This window comes from Seriola dumerili, unplaced genomic scaffold (genome assembly GCF_002260705.1).
Source record: "Seriola dumerili isolate Sdu_G_001 unplaced genomic scaffold, Sdu_1.0 BDQW01000161.1, whole genome shotgun sequence".
Taxonomy (NCBI): Eukaryota; Metazoa; Chordata; class Actinopteri; order Carangiformes; family Carangidae; genus Seriola; species Seriola dumerili.
Genome location: NW_019174416.1, coordinates 3,164,032 through 3,185,187, shown reverse-complemented (window position 1 = coordinate 3,185,187; position 21,156 = coordinate 3,164,032). Strand labels below are relative to the sequence as shown.

At 42.6% G+C, this 21,156-nt stretch overlaps 2 protein-coding genes across 2 annotated transcripts; one reads left to right on the top strand and one right to left on the bottom strand.

Moving 5' to 3' along the window:
- The first annotated feature begins 632 nt into the window (after nt 1-632).
- Nucleotides 633-4,502, top strand: LOC111226647 (gamma-aminobutyric acid receptor subunit pi-like). Its single transcript, XM_022751910.1, has 9 exons — nt 633-706; nt 878-990; nt 1,100-1,167; nt 1,267-1,484; nt 2,381-2,463; nt 2,700-2,837; nt 2,968-3,120; nt 3,866-4,059; nt 4,170-4,502. The coding sequence occupies exons 1-9, from the start codon at nt 654-656 to the stop codon at nt 4,500-4,502; spliced, it is 1,353 nt and encodes a 450-aa protein (XP_022607631.1). The 5' UTR covers nt 633-653.
- A 539-nt stretch (nt 4,503-5,041) lies between these two features.
- On the bottom strand, nt 5,042-20,286 carry afap1l1 (actin filament associated protein 1 like 1). The gene is made up of 19 exons (XM_022751881.1): nt 20,157-20,286; nt 16,595-16,720; nt 16,175-16,258; nt 15,988-16,067; nt 15,382-15,520; nt 15,104-15,199; nt 14,777-14,991; nt 14,503-14,682; nt 14,286-14,369; nt 13,609-13,684; nt 12,746-12,865; nt 12,451-12,662; nt 11,799-11,944; nt 11,599-11,671; nt 10,934-11,048; nt 8,923-9,090; nt 7,497-7,672; nt 7,267-7,392; nt 5,042-6,113 (listed from the first exon to the last, which is right to left on the bottom strand). Exons 1-19 carry the CDS (start codon nt 20,185-20,187, stop codon nt 6,087-6,089), a joined length of 2,274 nt encoding a protein of 757 aa, XP_022607602.1. The 5' UTR covers nt 20,188-20,286; the 3' UTR covers nt 5,042-6,086.
- Between the last annotated feature and the right edge of the window lie 870 nt (nt 20,287-21,156).

Here is a 21,156-nt window from a genome sequence, read left to right as displayed (position 1 = left end):
TGTAGATAGATTATTTGGATGAAAGTGGGAGGTAAGGAGGACTCAAGTGTAATTCTGACAGGGAGATTTATCTGAAATAGGAGAAGGAGGAGGAGGTGAGTAACAACTAGACAACTGGGAATCCTTGATGAGTTAGAGACAGGTTTAGTTATCAGGGAGGCTTTGTGAATAAACCATAAGGTAGTGGCCACATCTATCAGCAGGTGACAGGCTCTACGGTACACTTGCGTGCAGGAACTGCACAAAAACAAACAAGTAAATACGAAGGTGCATTCATGTAGCCTTATCTACACACTTCCTTTTCTCTTCTGTGTCATTAAGTGTGTGTGTGCACAAGAGTCAAATGGGGCAGCTATTAATATATTCATGGAGACAGGGAGGTGGAGATCAATTTAAGTTTCCAGTTCATTTTACAAGCATAAGGGCAGGGAGAACATACAGTTTTATAACATGAAAGGATGAGAGAATGGCTGTTGTGCTGCAGATTTCCCCTGAGGTTTGTGATCGCATTGGTTGAGGTGCTGCCACCCTATGGTGAAACTGTGCTATCCCATGAAGTGTAACAGGAAAATGATTTGTGGACGTCGCTTCATGTTTTGGCCTGTGTCACATGTCCCTGAGCAGAGTTGCTAACCCCTGCCTGCTGATCCGTGATGTCTGACCGGCCGCGCATGCTACTGATCCTCTTCCTGACCTTCACACAGGGGTGAGAGACCTCAGGTTGAAAACACGCATACAGGGTCAAAAACACATGTTCATACTGAAATTTACATTGACTGAAAACAAAGTTCATCAGCTTATGATCTGCACAAATATTTATTACCCGTTTTCCACCTCTGCCTTTTTTTTTTTTTCATCTCTCTCTCTACTGTGTCAGAGCTTGTATGTTCCCTAACCATCACTGGGGTGACTGGAACGACTCTCAGCTTCAGCCAACGATTCAGAAGCTGATGAAAGGATACAACCGCTACCTCAGACCTAATTTCAATGGTAGGAAGGAAAAAAAAAAAGGAAGCTACTACAAAGCAGTTGTCACCTGTGTGATTGTGTTTCTCCTAATTGGAGTCGGACTTATACCCAGTCTCTCTGTCTTTGATAGAGGGTCCTGTGGTAATTGGAATGAGCCTTGATATTGCCAGTATTGATGCCATCTCCGAAATCAATATGGTACGGACTTCTTCCTACTATTTTGTGTCAGTGGGTGAATGAGGGAGTGTGATGTGAATATGTGATTAAAAAAAAAAAGGTTCACTTTCATCTTTTCAGGACTACACTGCAACTATCTTCCTCCGTCAGCGATGGTGTGATTCCAGGCTGGTTTTCCCAGGAAATGAGAGCGTCAGTCTGGATGGACGGCTGGTGTCACTGCTCTGGATCCCTGACACTTTCATCCCCGACTCTAAGCGCTCCTTCCTGCATGACGTCACGGTGGAAAACCGCCTCATACGCATCTTCAGCAATGGAACTGTTCTCTATGCCCTTCGGTAGATTTTTTTTTTTTTTTTTTTAAAGGTTTAAGTGTATTGATTTGACATTTACTGACTGATTTGATACTCTGCTACATGTGCCACAAAATACTCTTTCTGATTGTGCTGAGCTTGTAGGAGGAAGCTGACCTAGAATAATAGAAAATGAAAGGAAGCGAAATGTTTGAAATACATTTTCCCTAATTTTTTTTTCTGTATCATGTTGTGTTCATGATTGCCACACTAACCAGCTGTGAATTGGTCGTGGGTTTTTACTAAAAAAGAAGCAAAACAAAAAAAACTAATGTATCATCATTCAGTCATATAACTGAAGGGAATGCCACTGAACTCCTGTAGTCTTTGTGCCCTTCAAACAGTTCAGATTGTGTTAGTGAAGATTTGCAGAGTCCCCCTTTGGGCACCGTAAAAATGTGTCCTGACGTCTTATCTGTCGTGTCACACTGATAGAGAAATTTATTATGACTGCACAGCTTTATTGAGGACAGAAAGGGCAGTTTTGTGCAGGGTACTTAAGGTATTTTTCCGTCTGCTGGAGTGCAGGAACACATTTTGATTCCTGACTTTACGGTGTCTGATTTGGCAATGGTGGAACCTGCAAATTCCTTAAACTATTTTTTTCTGCAGTAACAACACACCAGGACACTGTGCTGCCCCTTGCAATATTTTTTAGCATTGTTAGAAATAATATATAAACAGAAGAAGTTCAGTTCAAATGCTCGGAGACATCGTATACAGAGATTGACACTTCAGATATGAGTCTTTGTTCTCTAGATTGTTGCTCGGGGGGGAGAGAGTTCTTTGTGCTCACTAATTATTAATTGCCCTGTTCTACATCAAACAAGTAAAAGTCTTTTTGAAGGTTGCTAATGATCCTTACTATGAACACACAACAGAATCACAGCCACGATCGCCTGCAACATGGACCTGACCAAGTACCCCATGGACAGACAAGTGTGCACTCTGCAGCTGGAGAGCTGTAAGTAACACCTGTGAGCTCCACCTCTCCCCCTTCAGCACCCCATCAGCTCTCCATCAAGTGTGTAGATGGACATAAACCATCATCATCTCATCATCACCATTACCATTTTCATCATCAGTGGAGTGAGTATCAAACTGGAGAGACAATGTTATGCTGAATGGGTCAGAGACATCAAAAATTAACTGCTGTATGTGGATTTCTTTGTGTGTGTGTGTGTGTGTGTGTATGGTCAGGGGGCTACAACCTGCAGGATGTGGTGTTCTACTGGACCAGAGGGAACGATTCAGTGAAGGGTCTTGACACGCTGCGGCTGGCTCAGTACAGTGTAGAGAGCTACTACACATCAGTGTCAGAGGCTGTGTACGAAACAGGTAAAATACTTCAACTCCCAGGAAACCCCCTCACACATGGAGTTATATAATCTTCTTTGTAGAGCACAAATGTAATTCCTGGTCTTCTAAGTCTTTCGATCTTCAAAGTCTTTTTCATGTTTCCTCACAGGCCAATACCCCAAGCTGGTACTGCATTTTGCACTGCGTAGAAATGTGTTGTTCTTCATCTTGGAGACGTACGTTCCCTCCATTCTGCTGGTGGTTCTCTCCTGGGTCTCTTTCTGGATCAGCCAGTCCTCTGTGCCAGCTAGAACCTGCATTGGTTAGTGCATCCTCTTGTACTCTGACTATACTGTACGTTCATGTAATATGACTCTGGAATACTTTCCACTGTACAGTGTGGGGCGTATTATGTGCTGATTCACACAGTGTCTCTCTTTGATCTTAGAAGATTAGAGAGTATGTTACAGCGTCACATCACCTGATGTAGAATAATTATGTTTAGTCATAACTGTGTCATACATTTAAACTTAATCTTGTATAAACAGCACAAAACTTATCGTCCTCACTGAAACAGCTTCAAAATGGGTTTTTAACATACTGTATATATATCTATCCGTTCTTCCCTAATGTTCTGAATGCAGTACTTCTAATGGACTATTTTTCACTGTTGTTCTGCACACTTCTGCCACTACCAGTGATTCAACACCTACTGCAGCCTTACATCCGCTGATTGTCCACAAAGGCAGCCAGCTGTTACCTATGCAGTTCAGTGCATTGAACTCTGGACTGTGTTCTACTATGCTACATGGACAAAAACATACATGTCAGCACATCATCATCAATGCATCGATAGTTAGGTGTTTCGCTTGTTTACTGAGCCCACTGGCCAATGGGAAACAGGAAATTAGATCAGTGAGTGGCTGGGAAAATAAATAATGGAAGGAGGAAAATGTGACTTGTGAAGGATGACAGAGATGATGGATGGCTAGATGAACATGCTTGAACTGACTACCAATGGATGGATTATGTAAGGAATAATAGCATTGTAATGTGTGTCTCTACAGGAGTCACTACAGTCTTGACCATGACCACTCTGATGATGGGCGCCCGCACGTCTTTGCCCAATGCCAACTGCTTCATTAAGGCCATAGATGTTTACTTGGGGATCTGCTTCACCTTCATCTTTGGTGCGCTGCTGGAGTACGCCTGTGCCCACTTTTACACCATGCAGCACCAGACCATAGAGGACTTTCACAGAGTGAGCGACATGTTTGCACTTAGATATGAGATGAAAAAGCTGAATTTTCACATTAGATAATGAAGACATTTGTAAGCATCAGTCCATCTGTCTGTCTGTCTGTCTGTTAGGATCTTCTGAGGGAGTTCAATGAATCCAACGGAAACGGCTCCATCCCCATCGTCAGCTCCACCCAGCCAAACCAGTCTGTGGAGATCGGCTCCACTGCGGAGGACCTCACGGAGCAGTCAGAGAACAGTGACACTAAGAAGCATGCTGGATCAAAAGAGGAGACGCCAGGGCAGGGGTGTGGCCTGTCTTCGGTGAAGGAAGCATGGCGCAGGGCAGCATCTGTCTTCACTGTGGAAAATCCACACAACATCGATCGTCACGCCCGCACCGTTTTCCCCACAGCGTTCCTCTTTGTCAATATCCTCTACTGGCTTTACTATCTCTTTCTCTGAGCGATGGCTCCAAGCTGCTGCACAGTTAATTTCACCATCCTGAAGCTGCTCTACCTCCTCATTTGAGACCCAATACCAGTCGCCACTGCCTGGATCTAAAAAACTGACCGTGTTACCTGGCTAGAGCCTTTTTGTCCCACAGATAGGGCTACAAATTTGATGAAAACCAGTTGATTAGGATTAGGAACCAGTAAATCCTCTGTACTGAAAGCTATTATCAGCTATGTATGAATGGGTGGCTACCAACATGTAAAAGTGATGATACAAAGCCAGTATCTGTCCATCTCCTGACAAATCCATAGAACAAATGAGGATGAGATAACTGCCTGAACTGCACCACACTATATGGTGCTGCATTGAATTGCCTTCATTAAATGACTGATGTAGATGTGTTTTTTTTTCTTTTTCTTTTTGCTTGTTTTGGCTTTCATGCACTGTTTGTATGAGACTGAGTATGATACTGTATATTTGCTTTACAGCATATCGTGAAATTAAAAGTCAGTAACTAAGAATGTGTTGCTGCATTTTAATAAGAAAAAAATTTAGTATCTGTCAAATGACAGAAAAACTAATGTTTGGGAAACAAGAAACAAATTTATTTTTCCCTTATCCAGGTAGGAGAACAGTAAAGTGCAAAAGCCAACCACAGGTTCAGCAGAGACGTTGTTAAAATGACGTATAATGGAGATTTCCTCACTCAGAAGAGATGGTTTGTATCACTTAATAACACCACTTTGTTAATCACTCAGTTTTCTATAGCAAGAGTATCCAACAGTGTGCCAAAGGAGGTCAAGTAGAAGTAGGGTTTCGTTCCAGCCAAATAATTCAGCAGATGCTCAGTGAATAGCTTCAACCTGGGAGGAGAAGCTAATGAGTGCAGCTAAAAGACAATAATACACTCAACCCATCAATGCATGGCACTCAGCTGTACACCCCTGTCAGGTATGTCTTATGATGGCGATGATGATGATAAGAAAGGAAACAGTATAAAAGTATAAAGCATACAAAACAGTAGTCATGGCTCAATATGTACAGGCAGAACAAAAAACATTATGTCATATAAAAGGCACATCATGGCTTAAACTGCCTTCTATCCTCTTATTTTCCAACACATCACATTTCTTAGGTTGTCGTTTCCCACGTGGCACATTCACAATTTAACCTTTCAGGTGATGCAGCACTGGTGCCAACACAATCCTATGTTGCTTTTCTGTTACAACACTGCTTTCTACGTACTCACTGTGCTTTTTAATACACTTTTCTTGTATCTTTCTTTCATACGCCCTGATTTCGCTCTCTTCTGTTGAATCTGTGTCGCCACAGACAATGAAAACACTTGGATAAAGATGAAAGTCCCTAAATTCCTCACATTTGGAGAAGTCCTTTTAAGAAGACAGAAGAGTAAATATTCAGTGAGATGTACCTCCACCTAGTGGCTGCTTTCTTTCATTATAGTTTACTTCCTTGGCAGACCTATGAAACAGGTTTGTGTTTCGGAATGTAGATGGGAGGTCATCCGTAATGGGATTAAAGTTCTCAAAAATCACATCCTGATATACAACAGTCCTTTTCATGATGCTGCTCTTAGGTTCCTTTCTTAGACTCCCATTCCTGTAGAGACAGATAAGTCAGGAGATTTAGTAAGGATGTGAAAATAATATATCATAATAATAATAATAATAATAATAATTATTATTATTTCAAGAAAGGAATTTCAAGCAGTTGTGTGAGTAAAAAGCTACACAAAATATAAATGGCAGCAAATCAAACAATTCCTATTATGCTAGTGTTTTGTAATAGAGAGCTGTGTCTACAAACAAGCAAACAGAAAAATACAATATAAAAACAAAGGAATCTGTGCTCATGCCTGCAGGTTAAGTCAACTGGGCCATTTTTATGTTAGTAATGCAGCAAAATAGTAGTGCTAGACCATACTGTTATAACAATATATCTTCACTTTTCTAAGCCTTTAAGAAATGGCTTCACGAAAATGAATTTAGTTAATTAGAGCAATAAGTTAAAATGGCCCAATTTGTAATGTATTTCTAAGCTGTTAGACAAAATAAAATAGAAATGCAAATCAAGAGGCTAAACAATTTAGGTTATGGCTGAATGGCTGTATAGCACTGTAAGGTACTGCTATTATCACAAAACTCATTAAAGTAAGCTCAATAGTAATCACCAAATTAGTCAATAATAAGAACGCAGCTATGAATTTCGCTTTGTCACAGAAATGTGCAGAATTTTTCTATGCACGTTCACTTAGCGCTCACGCAATGCTGCCGACTTCTTTAGACAATTAATTCTTGGTTAATCAATGGCTACGTAAAGGTCCAGGAAATGCAGAACGATCACTGTGGTAATGACAACAATTACAATCTATGTAGGTAACGTCTCCAAACAATTATATTGTACTCATTCGCACAATCACCACGACCTGGTGGCATCATTAAGGTTGAAATATTGTTCATCGTATTGTTAAAGCAGGAGTAGCTGATATCAAACATTTGCCGTGAATCCAATTTAATCATAATCACTGAAAATACACTCACACATACAGGTAGTTAACTGTACATGTTTAAAGTGGCTGTGCCAACATATACAGACTGTCAATCTATTAGTATGTGAATTGTGAAAAACCATTAGATGATGACACCTGCTGCTGTGATTCTCTGAAGCTCCTGTGGAGTCTGACAGAGGAATCTGGGAGGAATTGTTCAGGAAGTGAGGGTGAGAGAGAGAAAAACTGTTAGCTCAATGTTACCTTTGCTTTCTGCATGACAGTTCCTGAAGAGGACGCATAAACAGATGGAGGTCTCCTTCGCATTTCTGAGGCACAATTCACTGGTAAGGACTCACTGTAGATGTTCTGGCTCTTTCTGTCGGAGGCCTACACACAAGAAAAAGAAAAAAGAAAAAGAAGTAAATAAAAAGCATGTTTGCAGGCAGGTGTGTCATGTAAACAAGTCTTTCCACATAAAGCAACAGATATACCTTAACGGGTGGTTTAGCCTCGACCGGTGCCCCCAGTGCCCCACCTGCCTGGCTCTTCTTGAGGTTTTCCTTGGCCTGAGTCAGTCGGAGCTCCAGGTCCACCCTTTCTGCCTCCTTAGCCCGACAGGTTTCTTCCAGCTGGGAAATGCGCTTGTTCAGGGAGGACTTTCTCTTTTCTGCTCCACAGAGACATGTTTAACACAATGAGACAAACAAAGACTACGGCAGCAGAATTGTGTTTTCATGTCTCGCTTTAGATGGTGAGTCTCAAAATACAGGATGGCTATAAAGTGGCCTATATTTACACTTGTAGTCCACTGCGATTCAAATTTGACTGTGTTTTTTACTCTTCTACAGCTAGTTACTCATCACTTTTCATATGGAAAGTTGAGTTAAAAAAAATGCTTCTCACATGTTAATTAGGTTTGTAACAAACAATTATTTTCATTATCAATTAATTTGCTAATGATTTGGAATTCGATTAATTGATTAATCACTAGAAAATAGTGAACAGTGCTTTCTACATTCCACAGTGGCCTCTTTAAATTGACTGTTCACTCTGGTCAACAGCCCAAAACCCAGTAATATTCAATTTATAATGAAATAAGAAAAATAAAAGCAGCACACACTTACAATTCAGAAACTGGAACCAGATAATGTTTGGTTAATGTTAATTGTTCAATTAATGAATTGTCTAATTTTTAATGTTAATACATCAATAATAATAATCAAAGAATGTAATGAATATTACATAATGATATAACAGTGGCAGGGGCTATTCTGCTGTTGTTACAAACATTATTAATAAAATTTTAAATACATGACTTATTTGAAATGGAGTATGCAGTTTGCAATCTCGTCTGCTACTTTCACTGAAAAACTGATGCCGCTGCTGGCAGTACACTGTGTGAAAGTAGAGGGAATTAATTAGATATAAAAGGAATTTTCACAGTCATTTAGTTTCAATAAGTAACTATTAAATGTTTTATTTAGCCCTGTAGGGAAACTCTCCTCTCACATGACCCCCTAATCATGGAGGTCAGGGTCAGATACAGAGCAGGGATGTGTGCACTTGATATGCAAGCCTTCTGGGTAACGTGCAGACTTTCTTAAATGCTAGACAATCCAGCTGTTAAAATATAATTTTCCCAACTAATATACAAAGACAACAGCCAAGACATACAGTACACTGGCTCCTCTTCGGGATTTCAGAGCTATATTTTTCGTCATGAAGATCTGGTGCCGCCAGTTGTCTCTGCTTTCCAAAGGTATAAGCTTTAACAAAAGTGCATAGATGGGTGCTCATTTTGAGACTTTAGTAACCAGCTTCATTTTTATTGATCCTGGAAAGCCTGAATAGAGCCCAGAAATGACCAACGACAATTTGTGTAGCATCTTCTCACTGTTTTGCTTCATATCTCCTCACCAGAGGCCGTCTTTAGCTCTTCCTTCAGCTCTCTCTTCTCCTGTCGGAGGGTCACTAATGCATTTCGTATCCCATCCCTCTCCCTCTCCAGCTCCTCTTTTTCTTTCAGGTAACGCCTGGCATCCTCCTCTGCTCGCGTTTTCCCATACCTTCCATACTGGTTGGCATCTGGGTGGGAGCAAAGGTGAAAGGTCAGACGTGCAGGGGTTATGGGAAGAAGACAGCGATCTGCCTGCCTGCCCTTTTTAACGTGGCGCTCTTCATGTAAGGGGGATGATGCCATCTCTACAAGTCATACACAAGTGCAGCACACTAATTTGACCTTTTTCATAATTCAAACAAAGATTTTTTTTGAGAGAACAACGATATGATGCATGAATAAAAGACAAACACACACACACACACACACACACACACACACACACACACACACACACACACACACACACAAACTCCGGCAGAGTGAGGAAGCTAGACAGCGGATCTAATGTGAGTGTCCAATAAATCTCAGGTTACATCCTGAAGCTCTCAACCCTGGAGAGCGCCGGCTCTTTGATGTGTCAGAACATCACAGCGAATGCCTGTGAAACAGCACAGAGAAGAGCACTGAGCCGTCCGACCACACCAATATCACTTTCCTCAACCCTGGACGCTCATCTCCTTTATTTGTATGACAGGAGCCAACTGAAATAATGGAGCAAATGGGAGAGGAGAGGGGAGAGGGAAAAGCTTATAGATGGAAATTGAGAAGATGATTTGAGATGGGAGCAGTAAAAAGGGAATACTGAGCCAGATGAAAGCTCAGATTTTATGACTGTCAGTGAATTGGACTGTATCAAGAGTATAAGCTACGACAAAACTAGAGCTGTGGAATCTGTAGCTCCTGTGTGACACACAACTATATTTACAGGTGCAATCTGTAGAGCTAATTGTTTCCCTCAAAGGGCATCAGGCTGCTACCCTTGTTATCTATTTATTTGTTTTTGAGAGCGACAGATGGAAAGTGGAGAGGTGTAAAGCTGAGAAGTCACAAGAGAGAAGCTTCTTAAAAGATTTAGTTAAAGTTTACATATACATTTCAGCTGCCTGGTTGGCTGTGACTGATAATGTGAATAGATCAGATAAAAATTTGTGCAGCACTGTTTATTGATCTGTCGTTATTTCTCTGATACAGCACAGTTCACAATATGTTACTCAAGGGCCTTACAGATGTTGGCTTCTCAAGGATCAGTTTAAGGTTCTCTTCTCTTTACAGTTAACCTAAGCCTGAATGTTGCATCTGTACGGAGATGACACCATTTTATACAAAAATGCAGGGGTTTTTAAATGAAGAAAAAAATTAATGAATTGCTTTTTCGAAATCTCACAATACTAATAAAGAATGCCCGTTTATCAGGACATGGATGGTTTCAAAATTGAAAAGGTTTCCATCGGCAAGTATCTTCGTCTCACACTGACAAAATGATCAAGAAGCTTGAACTAAAACTTGGTTCATTTACTAGAAGTAGAAAGTCAGAAACTGGTCCAACATACATTCATTAAGCCAGGAGACAATGTTCACTGTGCCATTTGCTTCATCATTGGTGAGAGCCATAGTACCCATCAGTGCACTCTTTAAAAAATTTAAACTGGACATCTTTATCCCAAAGGAGTAAGAAAAATGATCTCCTTTTGATTCATAAAACATGGTTGAGTTAAAAGATACCTGCGTATTTCAACAACCTTCTTCAACCCCATATGTGCACATATCAGTCTGCTTTTAGAAATCCCTAGAATTAAGAATATACTTCTTTTAGTTTCTCTGCACCTTACACATAGAATAACTTTCCCTGGCACGATAACAGGTTTCTCACAATTCATCTGTTAAATAGGGCAGTCCTACAAAAGAGAGTTTGCTTTCAGTAAGTTTCCGCTGTGTAAATTAAGGTTTTAATCAATCTATCAGTGTAATGCATGAGCTTTTGCCAGGGGCAAGCGATGTTACTTTGGAAAACCAACCAAACACACTTACTTGAGCCTGTTCGCTTGAGGGAAACTAATGGTTTGGTTCTGTCAGAGTCGCTGCTTGAGAAACTTGAGCGCCGCTTTCCTTGATTCCCAGACTGCTGCCTGCGGTTCTCCCCTGACTGGGTGGAGTACAGAGAGAGGGGAGAGGTTGGGGGGGGGGCATGACAGATGTGGGAGGATGCAAAAAGAAGGATGAGGACTTAGGGGAAAAAAAGGAGCCAAAGCAATAAACTAATCTTCAGATTTATTGGTTTGAGGCCACTGAGGTGTGTATGTTTGTGGCTGTAGGTGGTGAGAGGTGTGTGTTTAAGTGTATGTCAGTGGGGTTACAGAAGAGGTTTACAGGCTGTAAAACCGCCATGACCTCGTGCTTTCCTGTCACCAGTTTGATCACTTTTTCTTTTTTTTTTTTTCCCCTCTCCCGTGCCCACACAGTACTTTTTCTATGGCCAACAAAAGGCCGTCATTGATAGGCATCTAACAGAGCACTGTCTGTCTGTTTGGGTGACTGATATGGGGTGTCATATTCAGACAGTGACTGTCTCCAACAGCTGCACACACACAGACACACACACGCGCCTCTAATCTTGTCATATCAAAGTAAAGCATCACACATAAGGTTCAACAAAGCTTCAGGAATGTGTGTGGGTCTGAGCACATGCGTCCCACCTGCATATCCTCATTAGGGACCTCATCATATGTTCTGGAGTCTGTGGAGGTACTGCTGGAGGAGGTGGCCCACCTAGGATCAGACAGGGAGAGGACAAAATGAAGCCTGCATGAGGTCAAAAACATCACTGCTCTGGTCGGTGGCCTTACACTGACCTCGTCTAAATATCCCAGTCCCCCCCCCCCACTGTCTCACTCACAGGAAGGAATGCCGCGCAGCGTCGCAGATATTAGCAATGATTTCCACATCAACATAGTCGTAATGCAGTGACTCTGGGCCTGTCGCAGAGCCTGTTTCTGCCAAGAGGACACCAAGCCACCTTCCAAGTTCCTCAGAGCTGCTAGCCTGAAAGGAGACAGGACAAATCAGCTTAGAAATTCCTCAAATACAAACAGTTTACACTATTAACACACAACAACAGATGACAATAATAGCATTCATTGGAAATCAAGATTCTGACCACTCAAAGAATGTAAGTAAAACATTTAATTCTCTTTTAGCACTGTTTTTGGTCTCGACCAACTCCTCAGGAAATTATCCAGCTCCTTAGCTGCTAAATGCTTCAGTTTGTTCGCTTCCTGGCTGCCTGTTGCTGCTAAACAAGGTTGATCTGTGATCTGTGATTTATCAGTGAGAGTGAATCCATTAGATCCAAGATAAAACATTAAAGTTGCAGCCCATTAAACCAAAACAATTAGCTGACAGATGCTAAAATTTTGTGCAGTGATAATTCTCTGTGCATTTGTCACTATGAGTTTCCCTTATCACATTACACATAGTCCTTTGACCCTTTGTTTATATAAAAATATTGACTAGTGCAGCTTTAAAAAATAACAGGCAAAGTATTCTACCTCCAGAGCAGCCACCTCTGTGCTGTTGCGTAGGATTCGAAACGCAAACGGGTGTTTGGGTCCGAGCCCCGGCACCACCTCACAGCTGTGGAGGGGGAGGGAAGGCAGGGAGGTCCGAGAGTCTCCTTTGTCATGGTAGAAGTGCAGGGAGCCTCTGCACACACAACACCACTGTTCCCGCCACACCTGGTTCACCAGCACTGACAGGTAGCCTGCGTTGTGAAGAGGGGAAAAAAAAAAATGACACGTCTGAAAACTCAGAGACCTGAAGAGTGACAGTGAAGCAGGGTCTGACCTTGTCGAGGGTCGTTGAAGGACGTCCGGGGATCACCTGGCCGAGGGGACTTCTTCTTGGAGAAGCTGATGATTCGTGTGATTTTACGGCCTGCAGCAAAAGCTCCTCGTTTCACCTTACCTACATTAAAAAACCCAGTTTCTTTTTATCCAAATACAGTATATCTTTGCCATGTGGAAACTTAAATTCACATAAAATATGTAAAAACCATGTGACAATAGATATCAGTTAAAACTAAAAAAAAGAATATCTTAACTCAAGATACACATACTAACTTTTTTTTCCAAAATCCATCAACTGCATCTTGTGGTCTCCATCTGCAGATGGTCTGTTTTCATGGAGATAGCTCAGCTAACTTTGGTGTGACCTAATGCTGCATTTATGTTTCTGTAAACAACCGTCACTACAACATACAAGTTGTAATTATGACTGGGGGAGTCAGATGTTTCGGAAAACTCTCATATGTCCGACTTGGCGCTTAATAATAGAGAAGTGCCTGAAAACCAAATAAATATGGATGCCTTATGTCAGCCAGAGATTTTCTTTCAAGGCAATTAAACCCAGATTGTTAAACATTGTCAAGTGTTTTTAACACGCCTGCGCCCAACCCTGCAGTCCTACAACTGTCTTGAGTTGTCGAGTGATGTGAACACTCACAAATTGTAAACATTAAAAAAGTATCTCATCTCAACTTGAGTGCAGCACTGTGGAAATAAAGTCATGTGGTGACAACGGAGCAAACTCCATCTGCTGATGAAGACCATGAGAGAGATGCAGTTGGGGGAAAAAAAGCTAGTAAGCGGAGCCTGAGTTCACTTTTGTTTTTGTGAAAGACCTGGTGTAGTGATTAGAGGCTGTCTCACCATTCTCTCTGCAGTTATCTCCAGTTGACACACCCACACTGTCTGAATCTGATGTGTTCCTCTCTGCAGATAACCTCTGAGGAACAGGAAAACAAACACAGGTTTAGACAAACAGCTGAGTCTTAGTCCTGCACTCAAACTAGAGCCAAGCCTTCTAAATTTGTCTTTGACTAAAAAGAGCTAAATGACTATCCCTGACATCCCTGTTTCCGTGGCTGGATTCTTTCATTCTTTTACATGCTGTCTCATAACCACAAACACATGATATGAAGAGACAGACAGACTTATCCTCTGCCTTTTCTCCTACCAATTTAATGTTGGCTTCTCTCTCTTCAGTCTGTGCTTTTATGTCAGAGCCTTTTTGCAATTTATGTTCTGACAGGTAGGTAACCTTGAGAGAGGATCTGCCTGTTCCAGCTCTGACTCACTCACACCCCTATCATTTCTGTCTTAACACCTAATTGCACTACATATCTCTTCTTTGTTCTGCAAGCCAAATACATGCATCACTGCGCACTGTGTCGAGCCAAACAATTGTTTAAGAAAATTGATGATGACAACACAATTGCTGGCTGCTACCGGCAGTTTCCTCACCTCGGCTGTGAAGATGAATTATTGTCTCGAGGATAAATACGACAGGAAGTTGCTCACACAAACACCCTCTCCTCTACACTTACCTTGTCAAGTTCAGTTTTTCTTGGAATGATAGGAGATGCAGATTCCTCAGGCCCTGTGCTCTGGCCGCTCACCTCTCTAACAACCTGTGGGGATATTTGTGTCAGTTTCTAATTTACAATATATTCCTTCTGAGGTTGAGCGATTGTCAGCATGACTGTTGGCTGTGTTACCACTCTGCATCCCTGCATACCAAAGTATGTGGAGAGAGCAGCTTACCCTAAGCCATCTGTGGGCCTGTTCCTTGCTTTGCACCGCCAGCACCAGTGCGTCTCCATTGGGTAAAGTGAACCGGAGCTCATGGTGCTTCCTCTTGCTGTCTTTGGGTGCGTAGACCACAGCGCACTGGGGCAGCAGCAGGTCCACATACGGGCACGTGTCCTTAGAACTCTTATAGCACTGCAGAAAGGAGGACACACAGGACACTGTAGGTTAAAGGAGAGAAATATGCAAGAGCGTCCTTTACTGAATATGTGAGCGTACACCCTCTCACCTGCAGTCTGTTCTCCCGTATGACAGTGAGCTGTTTGGCCCACTGGCCGAAGCGTTTCTTGCGCAGCAGGAAGGCACAGATGCGACAGTCTCTGGCAGGAGGCATGGAGCTCTCATCCGAGGGCCACTGATGGGTGAGTCGGACGCCGGGGCTCCTCTCCTCCTCATCCTCCTCATATGACTCATAGGAACTGCTCAGAGCGTCAGAATCATTGTCTAGGAGAGCAGCGACAGACAAGGTAAAGGGTGCTATATTTGTAGTAAAAAAAAAAGGTTGTTTTTATCCTGTAATTTGGTTAGTTTGGGAATAACTTTGTTCTTAACTCACAGGAGTTTTTACGGTGTGAATTAATGCAGGTAGTGGGATAGTTGTTTTCAGCATCTTCATAGCCATCCTCTATCGAGTTGGGAGGGCTGGGCCTGACTGGAAATGGAAGAGAAAAAAAAAGCCTAATTAGTCCTTGTGTTTCATAATGCACTTTAATGTAACTTGTATTAGTACTGCATAATTATGTGTAATTTAAGTGCTGAGAACTGACTTCATAGCTTTTTACAGCAAAATGACACAAAGGGCACTGAGTTCACCAGAGGCGGGAAGATGCTGACCTCGTGTGATGATGTACTCAGGCATCTTGCCAGGACTGAGGGGTACTGCCTCCTCATAATACTCCTCAGGAGGAGGTGTTGTGGGCAGAGGGGGAGGAGAGTCAGCTGAGTGCGTGGCTGGGGAGTCTGCACAGCTCTGCTAAAGGATTCACACAAACACACAAATAACTCTCAAATTTTCCACATAACCATGAACGATTTTCCTTTCACACCCAAAGAACTGCATCATCAAAGAGATGCAGAGGATAAACCTCAAAATAATATCCATAAATTAGACACATGGGCTCTGGGCGGATCCCTGCATTTTAACTCCTCTCTTTTAACAGCTCGCAGAGCGGTGAGTATGTGTACATGGGAAACCCCCACAACAAGGAATGCAATCTCTCTGTTTTTCTTTCTCTTCTTCTTGATCTTTTTCTTTTCTCTCTTCTCGTTCCTTGCAAAGCTGGATTCGGATTTTGAGTGCTGAAATGATGGACATACAACAACATACATCCCGTGCATGCAGTTTCATCCTGCCTCCAGGATTTAAAGCCAATACTTCACATGTAATGGATATTTATGGAAAGGGATAGGTTAGGAGCTGAGTGTGTGTTGGCAACTTGCCTGTTTTAAAGTGTCAGTTTGGGTGTTCTTCTCCTCTTTCATATCGTCTGTAGCGTCCTTTAGGTCTCCAAGCTCGCAGTCTGACAACAACATACATTTACACTTGCACTTTTAACTGTATATATAAAGACAGCATGAACACTGCTGCTTATGTGTTGGCACTTGTGTGTATTTTACTCAAACTCACCAAATGTCTCAAAGAGGGACTCGACAAAGCTGGTGCCGTTTCTGTAAACCGCTGAGTTCATGTAGATGTAGTCTGTTCCTGACACTGGAAGAAAGGAAGAGGAAAACATAAAAACTTTCTGGATGGTAAGAAAAGTGCAGAAAGTTAGACAGATTTCCAACCTTCATATCCTCTTAATGGGTGAGTAGATGCTGATTAATCTGAAGAATGCAATAAAAATAGTAAAGCCCAGTAAATAAACATAATTTGTGAAATATCTATCCAATAATTTGCATCTAAACTAAATAATTGATTTTATCTGGAAATCTTGAAAGTGGACTAGAATGAAACACAACTTCTGCACAATGAAATGCACAAACATTCCCTATGAACATCTGTTGGACTTAATAAGTTACTTCATGTGTCTCTCCTCTCTCTGACCTGATGGCTGTATCTGCTGCAGGAGGTTCCACACTGAGGTCTTCTTCTCCTGGGTGGATGAGCTGAGGTTCTCCTCGTCCAGCATCTTCAGCAGTACTCCCAGCTCATTCACCAACACCTCCATCGCTGCACAGGGTGAGGGCAAAGGTCAGGGGGGCACGAGGTCAGTGTATCAGCAGAGAGGGCAAAGGTCAGGCTGACAAGTCTAAACAAACCCCAGGAGCATGTCAGGGAGGCTCTTTCTGCTTTGCTTTCCATGTGTCCTTCTTTCATTTTCTGTCACTTTGCTTCACAGTTTGTCAATATCAATCTGCCACCTTATCACAGAGTCTGCCTCCTCTCCGCCTCTGTCTGTTACTAACCAGACTAAACAACAACAAGAGATTGGAGTGAGAGGAAACATGTTTGCTAATTGCTCATTAACCCAGAGGAAAAGTGCAAATGAAGCTACCCAAACACATGGACTCTTACGCAGCATATGAACAGAACATCCTGCATAAAACGTTCTGCAGCAGCTCTGAAATGTTGCTGGCTCAAAGACAGATGGGCACAAATCCAAATTTCAATCAACTGTCACACTCAATGCTGAGAGGGCAAATTAAAAGCGCTGCAAAGACTGTAAAAATGTTGGCAGAAACATGAGATTCTGACAAGAATAACTGAAGGGCCACTTTACAGAACCCAGAGCGGGCCAGCAAGCCGAGTTTCATTCACAGGGACGTGATCTTTATCGGACAGTTGGAGATTTTAAGTCAGGGACTCACAACAGCAAGGGCTGGCTCAGACCCCCAGGCCTCCAGCAATAAACACTCTATTCCCAGGTTTTGCAACACATTGAGGACTCAGCTTAAAGGAATATATGATTCACATCATGTGTTGATCTGAGAGGTGGGACAGGTCCACTCCCTGTTTTCAGAACAGAACTTAAATAAACTGTCTCCCTCCCTCTGACAGCTGCTGGAGACCCTGAGAACAGAATGGATCTGCAACCTGCTGCTGATGTGTTTGAATTCCTCCTTTATCTTGTTTCATGCCAGACACAAGCAAGTGCCGCCAGTCGGTTCACATGTTCTTATGTCATGCCCCCCCCCACCCCACCCCCCCCACCCCACACACACACACAGTTTTCACAGTTCAGCCACATTGGACCCACTGAACCGTGCATCTTGCTGGAGTCAACCATGGGACAGCCACTGAGCCAGAAAACTCTTTGTGTGGTGGGCGGTCATATGGCAACAAGACCAGTTACACTAACCAAACAACAGTACATGCAGACACATACACATACACATGAATCTGAAACACACAGGGAGGCTTATATGGTGTGTATTTAGTGAGGTGAGGTGTGTCAAAAGTATTCTTTGGTGTACCTGGCTCGAAAAGGCCCTGTTGTGTGTGTGTGTGTGTGTGTGTGTGCAGGTTTACAGAGCATTATTAATGGGTTTCTTCAGTAAGTTGGACTGTTTGTTGAATCCCTCTGACACAGTGCTCTTGTATGTAAGCACCACTGACAGGTTGTGCTGGAAGATGTATCTGGTGTTTGTCAGTGTGTGCTCCACATTTCAGACTGCTCCCACTCCTTGAAGACAGACATACTTTCCTGAGGTGGGTCTTCCTATGGGTTTAACAATGCCCTGCTAAGGCAACAAGAGCCTGTGCCTGTTTAACCACTTTGTCTTCTTCACCAGTGCAGTTTCCGTCCATTGTAATAACAAAATATGCCTTGCATTCCGAGAAGTGGGCATGAGGAGTTAATACATGCAGGGACCTGGAAAGTTTCCTCATTAACATCTGATTCACCCAGCGGAAATAAGGAAGTGGAGTTTGGGGAAGGAGAGGAAACTCATGAGAGTGGGATGTCTTGGCCTGGTGGATGCTGTCTTTCTGCCAGAGGTTTCAGCTGTTTAGATTCTGGCTCTGGCGCACCACTGGGCTTCCCCTAACCTAGTGCCTAGAACCTTATCCACAGCATGACTCATTCACTGCAGAGAAAATTTGAAATTCACACCACTCAGCACTAAATCAAATATAACACAGAGACCAAGGCAGTGCTTTCAAGGAGCTGGCGAAAAGTAGGACACTGCGCTCATCACACTGCTTCACTTGGACTGCTGTTCCAAAAAGCTGATGGTCTAATTTGACAAATACAGTGTTATTCTGCTTGTGCCAAAATGAGCTAAGAGGAATTATTGCATAGTATTTGGCATGTGAGGCACATAAGGCCACCCTTAAGTCAACTTTCATGCGTTTTATAACCAACACTACACTACTCACATGGTTCTCACACATCTAAAACAGCACATGATCCTTTAAATCCCTGCTGCAACTGTTCAGAGGTACTCTGAATTCTGTGTGTGTGTGTGTGTGTGTGTGTGTGTGATGTGTCTGATGTACTTAAAAGCCAGATAAAACAGATTTTGAGCCCAGCACCTGGGGGAAACTCCGCACAAGCTCACATATGATGTTAATGCTACATAAAACAGACTGGATAAGGTTTAATCAAAGTCATACTAAGGTGAAATTGTAATATCTGCAGCTACAAACCAAGACTTTAATCTCAGGTTTTATCATTTAAGGTTCTTTTAAGCCTTAACAAAAACATTACGAGGGAATATTCCACTCAAAAAATGAAAGGCACACACAAAAGACGGGTAGGGGAATGTGTAAAGCTATTCAAAGCTTTGGACACACTCAAACATTTACCCCCTCACACCTGCCTGACAATAGCCATTAAACACTAGACACATTCCTCACCTTGTTAATAGTGCAAGTCTCTGTAAAGTGCATCTGTGTGTGTGTATGTGTAGACTTCTGTGAAACAGAGTGAGTAGTTTGTTTAACAGTGCAGACTCAGAGCTTTAAAAGAGGCTTACATTAGCAGACTTTCTGAGGGAGTGAAAGAGAGGGGGAGGTGGGGGTGAGTAATGTCAGCGAGTTGAGCACCTGTGCTAACATGTCCAACAAACCCTGATATGAAGAATAATGTGACCTCAATCGGGTGCACATATTCTTCTTTTTTTTTTTTTTAACCCCCTCCTTTTCATGCCAAAGGGCTGTATTCATGCTGAGCTTACTTATCTTGCAAAACACACACACACACACACACACACACACACACACACACACACACACACACACACACAGTTTCCCCAGTATGTTGTAAGTGACTGAATCTGGTCATTCTGCAGAAACTCTGTTTCACAATATTGTTGCAGGCAGACATTCCAGCTAACCACACAGGAATTTGCAACCCAGGAAGAGTCTTAAGAGGCTTAAAAAATTACAATGCTGCACTATCGAGTCTTGGTGGCAAACAGTTGCTTTCTCAACAATTCAGGATTACTGCCATTCCAGGTATTTCATCAAGCTGGCATGATGCTCGAGGCTTGAAGTAAACATCACCTGATGCCTCAGTCTCATGTTTACAGCACCTTTACAGCTCAACAGTTTGTGTGTCTTTACATTGTTCCGTACGTTTGCACATCTTCACAAACCCCTGCACCTTCTTCCACCTAAGTCACCACCTGCTTTAATATTCAGACAAGCTACAGACAACACTTACCCTCAACAGCAGTGGATGAGAGTCCCACCATTTTCCAAGGTTACAGAGGAGAATCGGTTCATTCATATACAGACAGATACTGTAGGAGATATTCCAGAGTCAAAGCCTCCCTGTGTGTGTGTCCTGTAAAGTCTTTGTATTGGAGGTGAGCTATAGTCTGCCTACTGCAGCACACACACACTCCCTTTACCTCTCCCTTCCTCCCTCTGATCTGTTATCTCCCTCCACCCACCTCCCTCTCTCTGTCTCCCCTCCTCTCTTTTCTTTTTGGGGGTAGGGTGATGGTGGTGCTCTGTATGTGTGTGTGTGTGTGTATGTATGTAGCCCTATTGGATCCCCCTCCGCTGTAATCCCAGGGATCGTATAGCACCTGGGAGAGGCTTGCTGTGTAAACACACACATGTCGACTAATAGTTAACTCACATTCTTTATTCTTTCACATTCTTCCCCTCAGTGTACGTTATTAACGTTTAACTAGCTGTACACAAAGTCTGCCATCCAGAAGATGCCAGTGAACCCATTAACATACCAGATACAGTAAGGCATTGTTAGGGCATCTTTGCCACTATAATTTACTGATAATTGGACCATTAAAATGGTTCAAGGGGTAATATCTATATTTTGAATGCACTGAAAATACAAGGTGAAGGATATAGGAGAGAGTGAGTAAAGGCTGTGGAGTGTAGGTGGAGGCAAGTTGAGACTTTTCAGTTACACGTGGATGAGTTGTTGCCTTGAGGCAGACTCATGCATCCCGACACGATGCGACATGCTGCCATCAGTCACAGTAACATTGCACAAACAAACCCTGAAGGCGCACATAGACAATTTACAACCATGTGCACAGCAACAGACAAACACACGGCTTCTCCTAAGTGTAGGCTTTTACGATATATCAGTTGCAGAATGAAAACAGTGTCAGCCGGCTGTAGGGCTGGCTGATGGACAAGACTGCTCAACAATGACTGTGAAGTTACTAGATATGAGCATGTAAAATATT

Bases quoted from the DNA above. Each gene is read 5' to 3' on its own strand.
- LOC111226647 (XM_022751910.1), top strand. From the start codon at position 654: ATGTCTGACCGGCCGCGCATGCTACTGATCCTCTTCCTGACCTTCACA. The intron at 991-1,099 runs GTAGGAAGGAAA...TGTCTTTGATAG, and splicing joins CCTCAGACCTAATTTCAATG to AGGGTCCTGTGGTAATTGGA. The intron at 4,060-4,169 runs GTGAGCGACATG...TCTGTCTGTTAG, and splicing joins CCATAGAGGACTTTCACAGA to GATCTTCTGAGGGAGTTCAA.
- afap1l1 (XM_022751881.1), bottom strand. From the start codon at position 20,187: ATGGTGGGACTCTCATCCACTGCTGTTGAGG. The intron at 12,866-13,608 runs GTGAGACAGCCT...TTTTTAATGTAG, and splicing joins AGATAACTGCAGAGAGAATG to GTAAGGTGAAACGAGGAGCT. The intron at 9,091-10,933 runs GTAAGTGTGTTT...GCTCCCACCCAG, and splicing joins CCTCAAGCGAACAGGCTCAA to ATGCCAACCAGTATGGAAGG.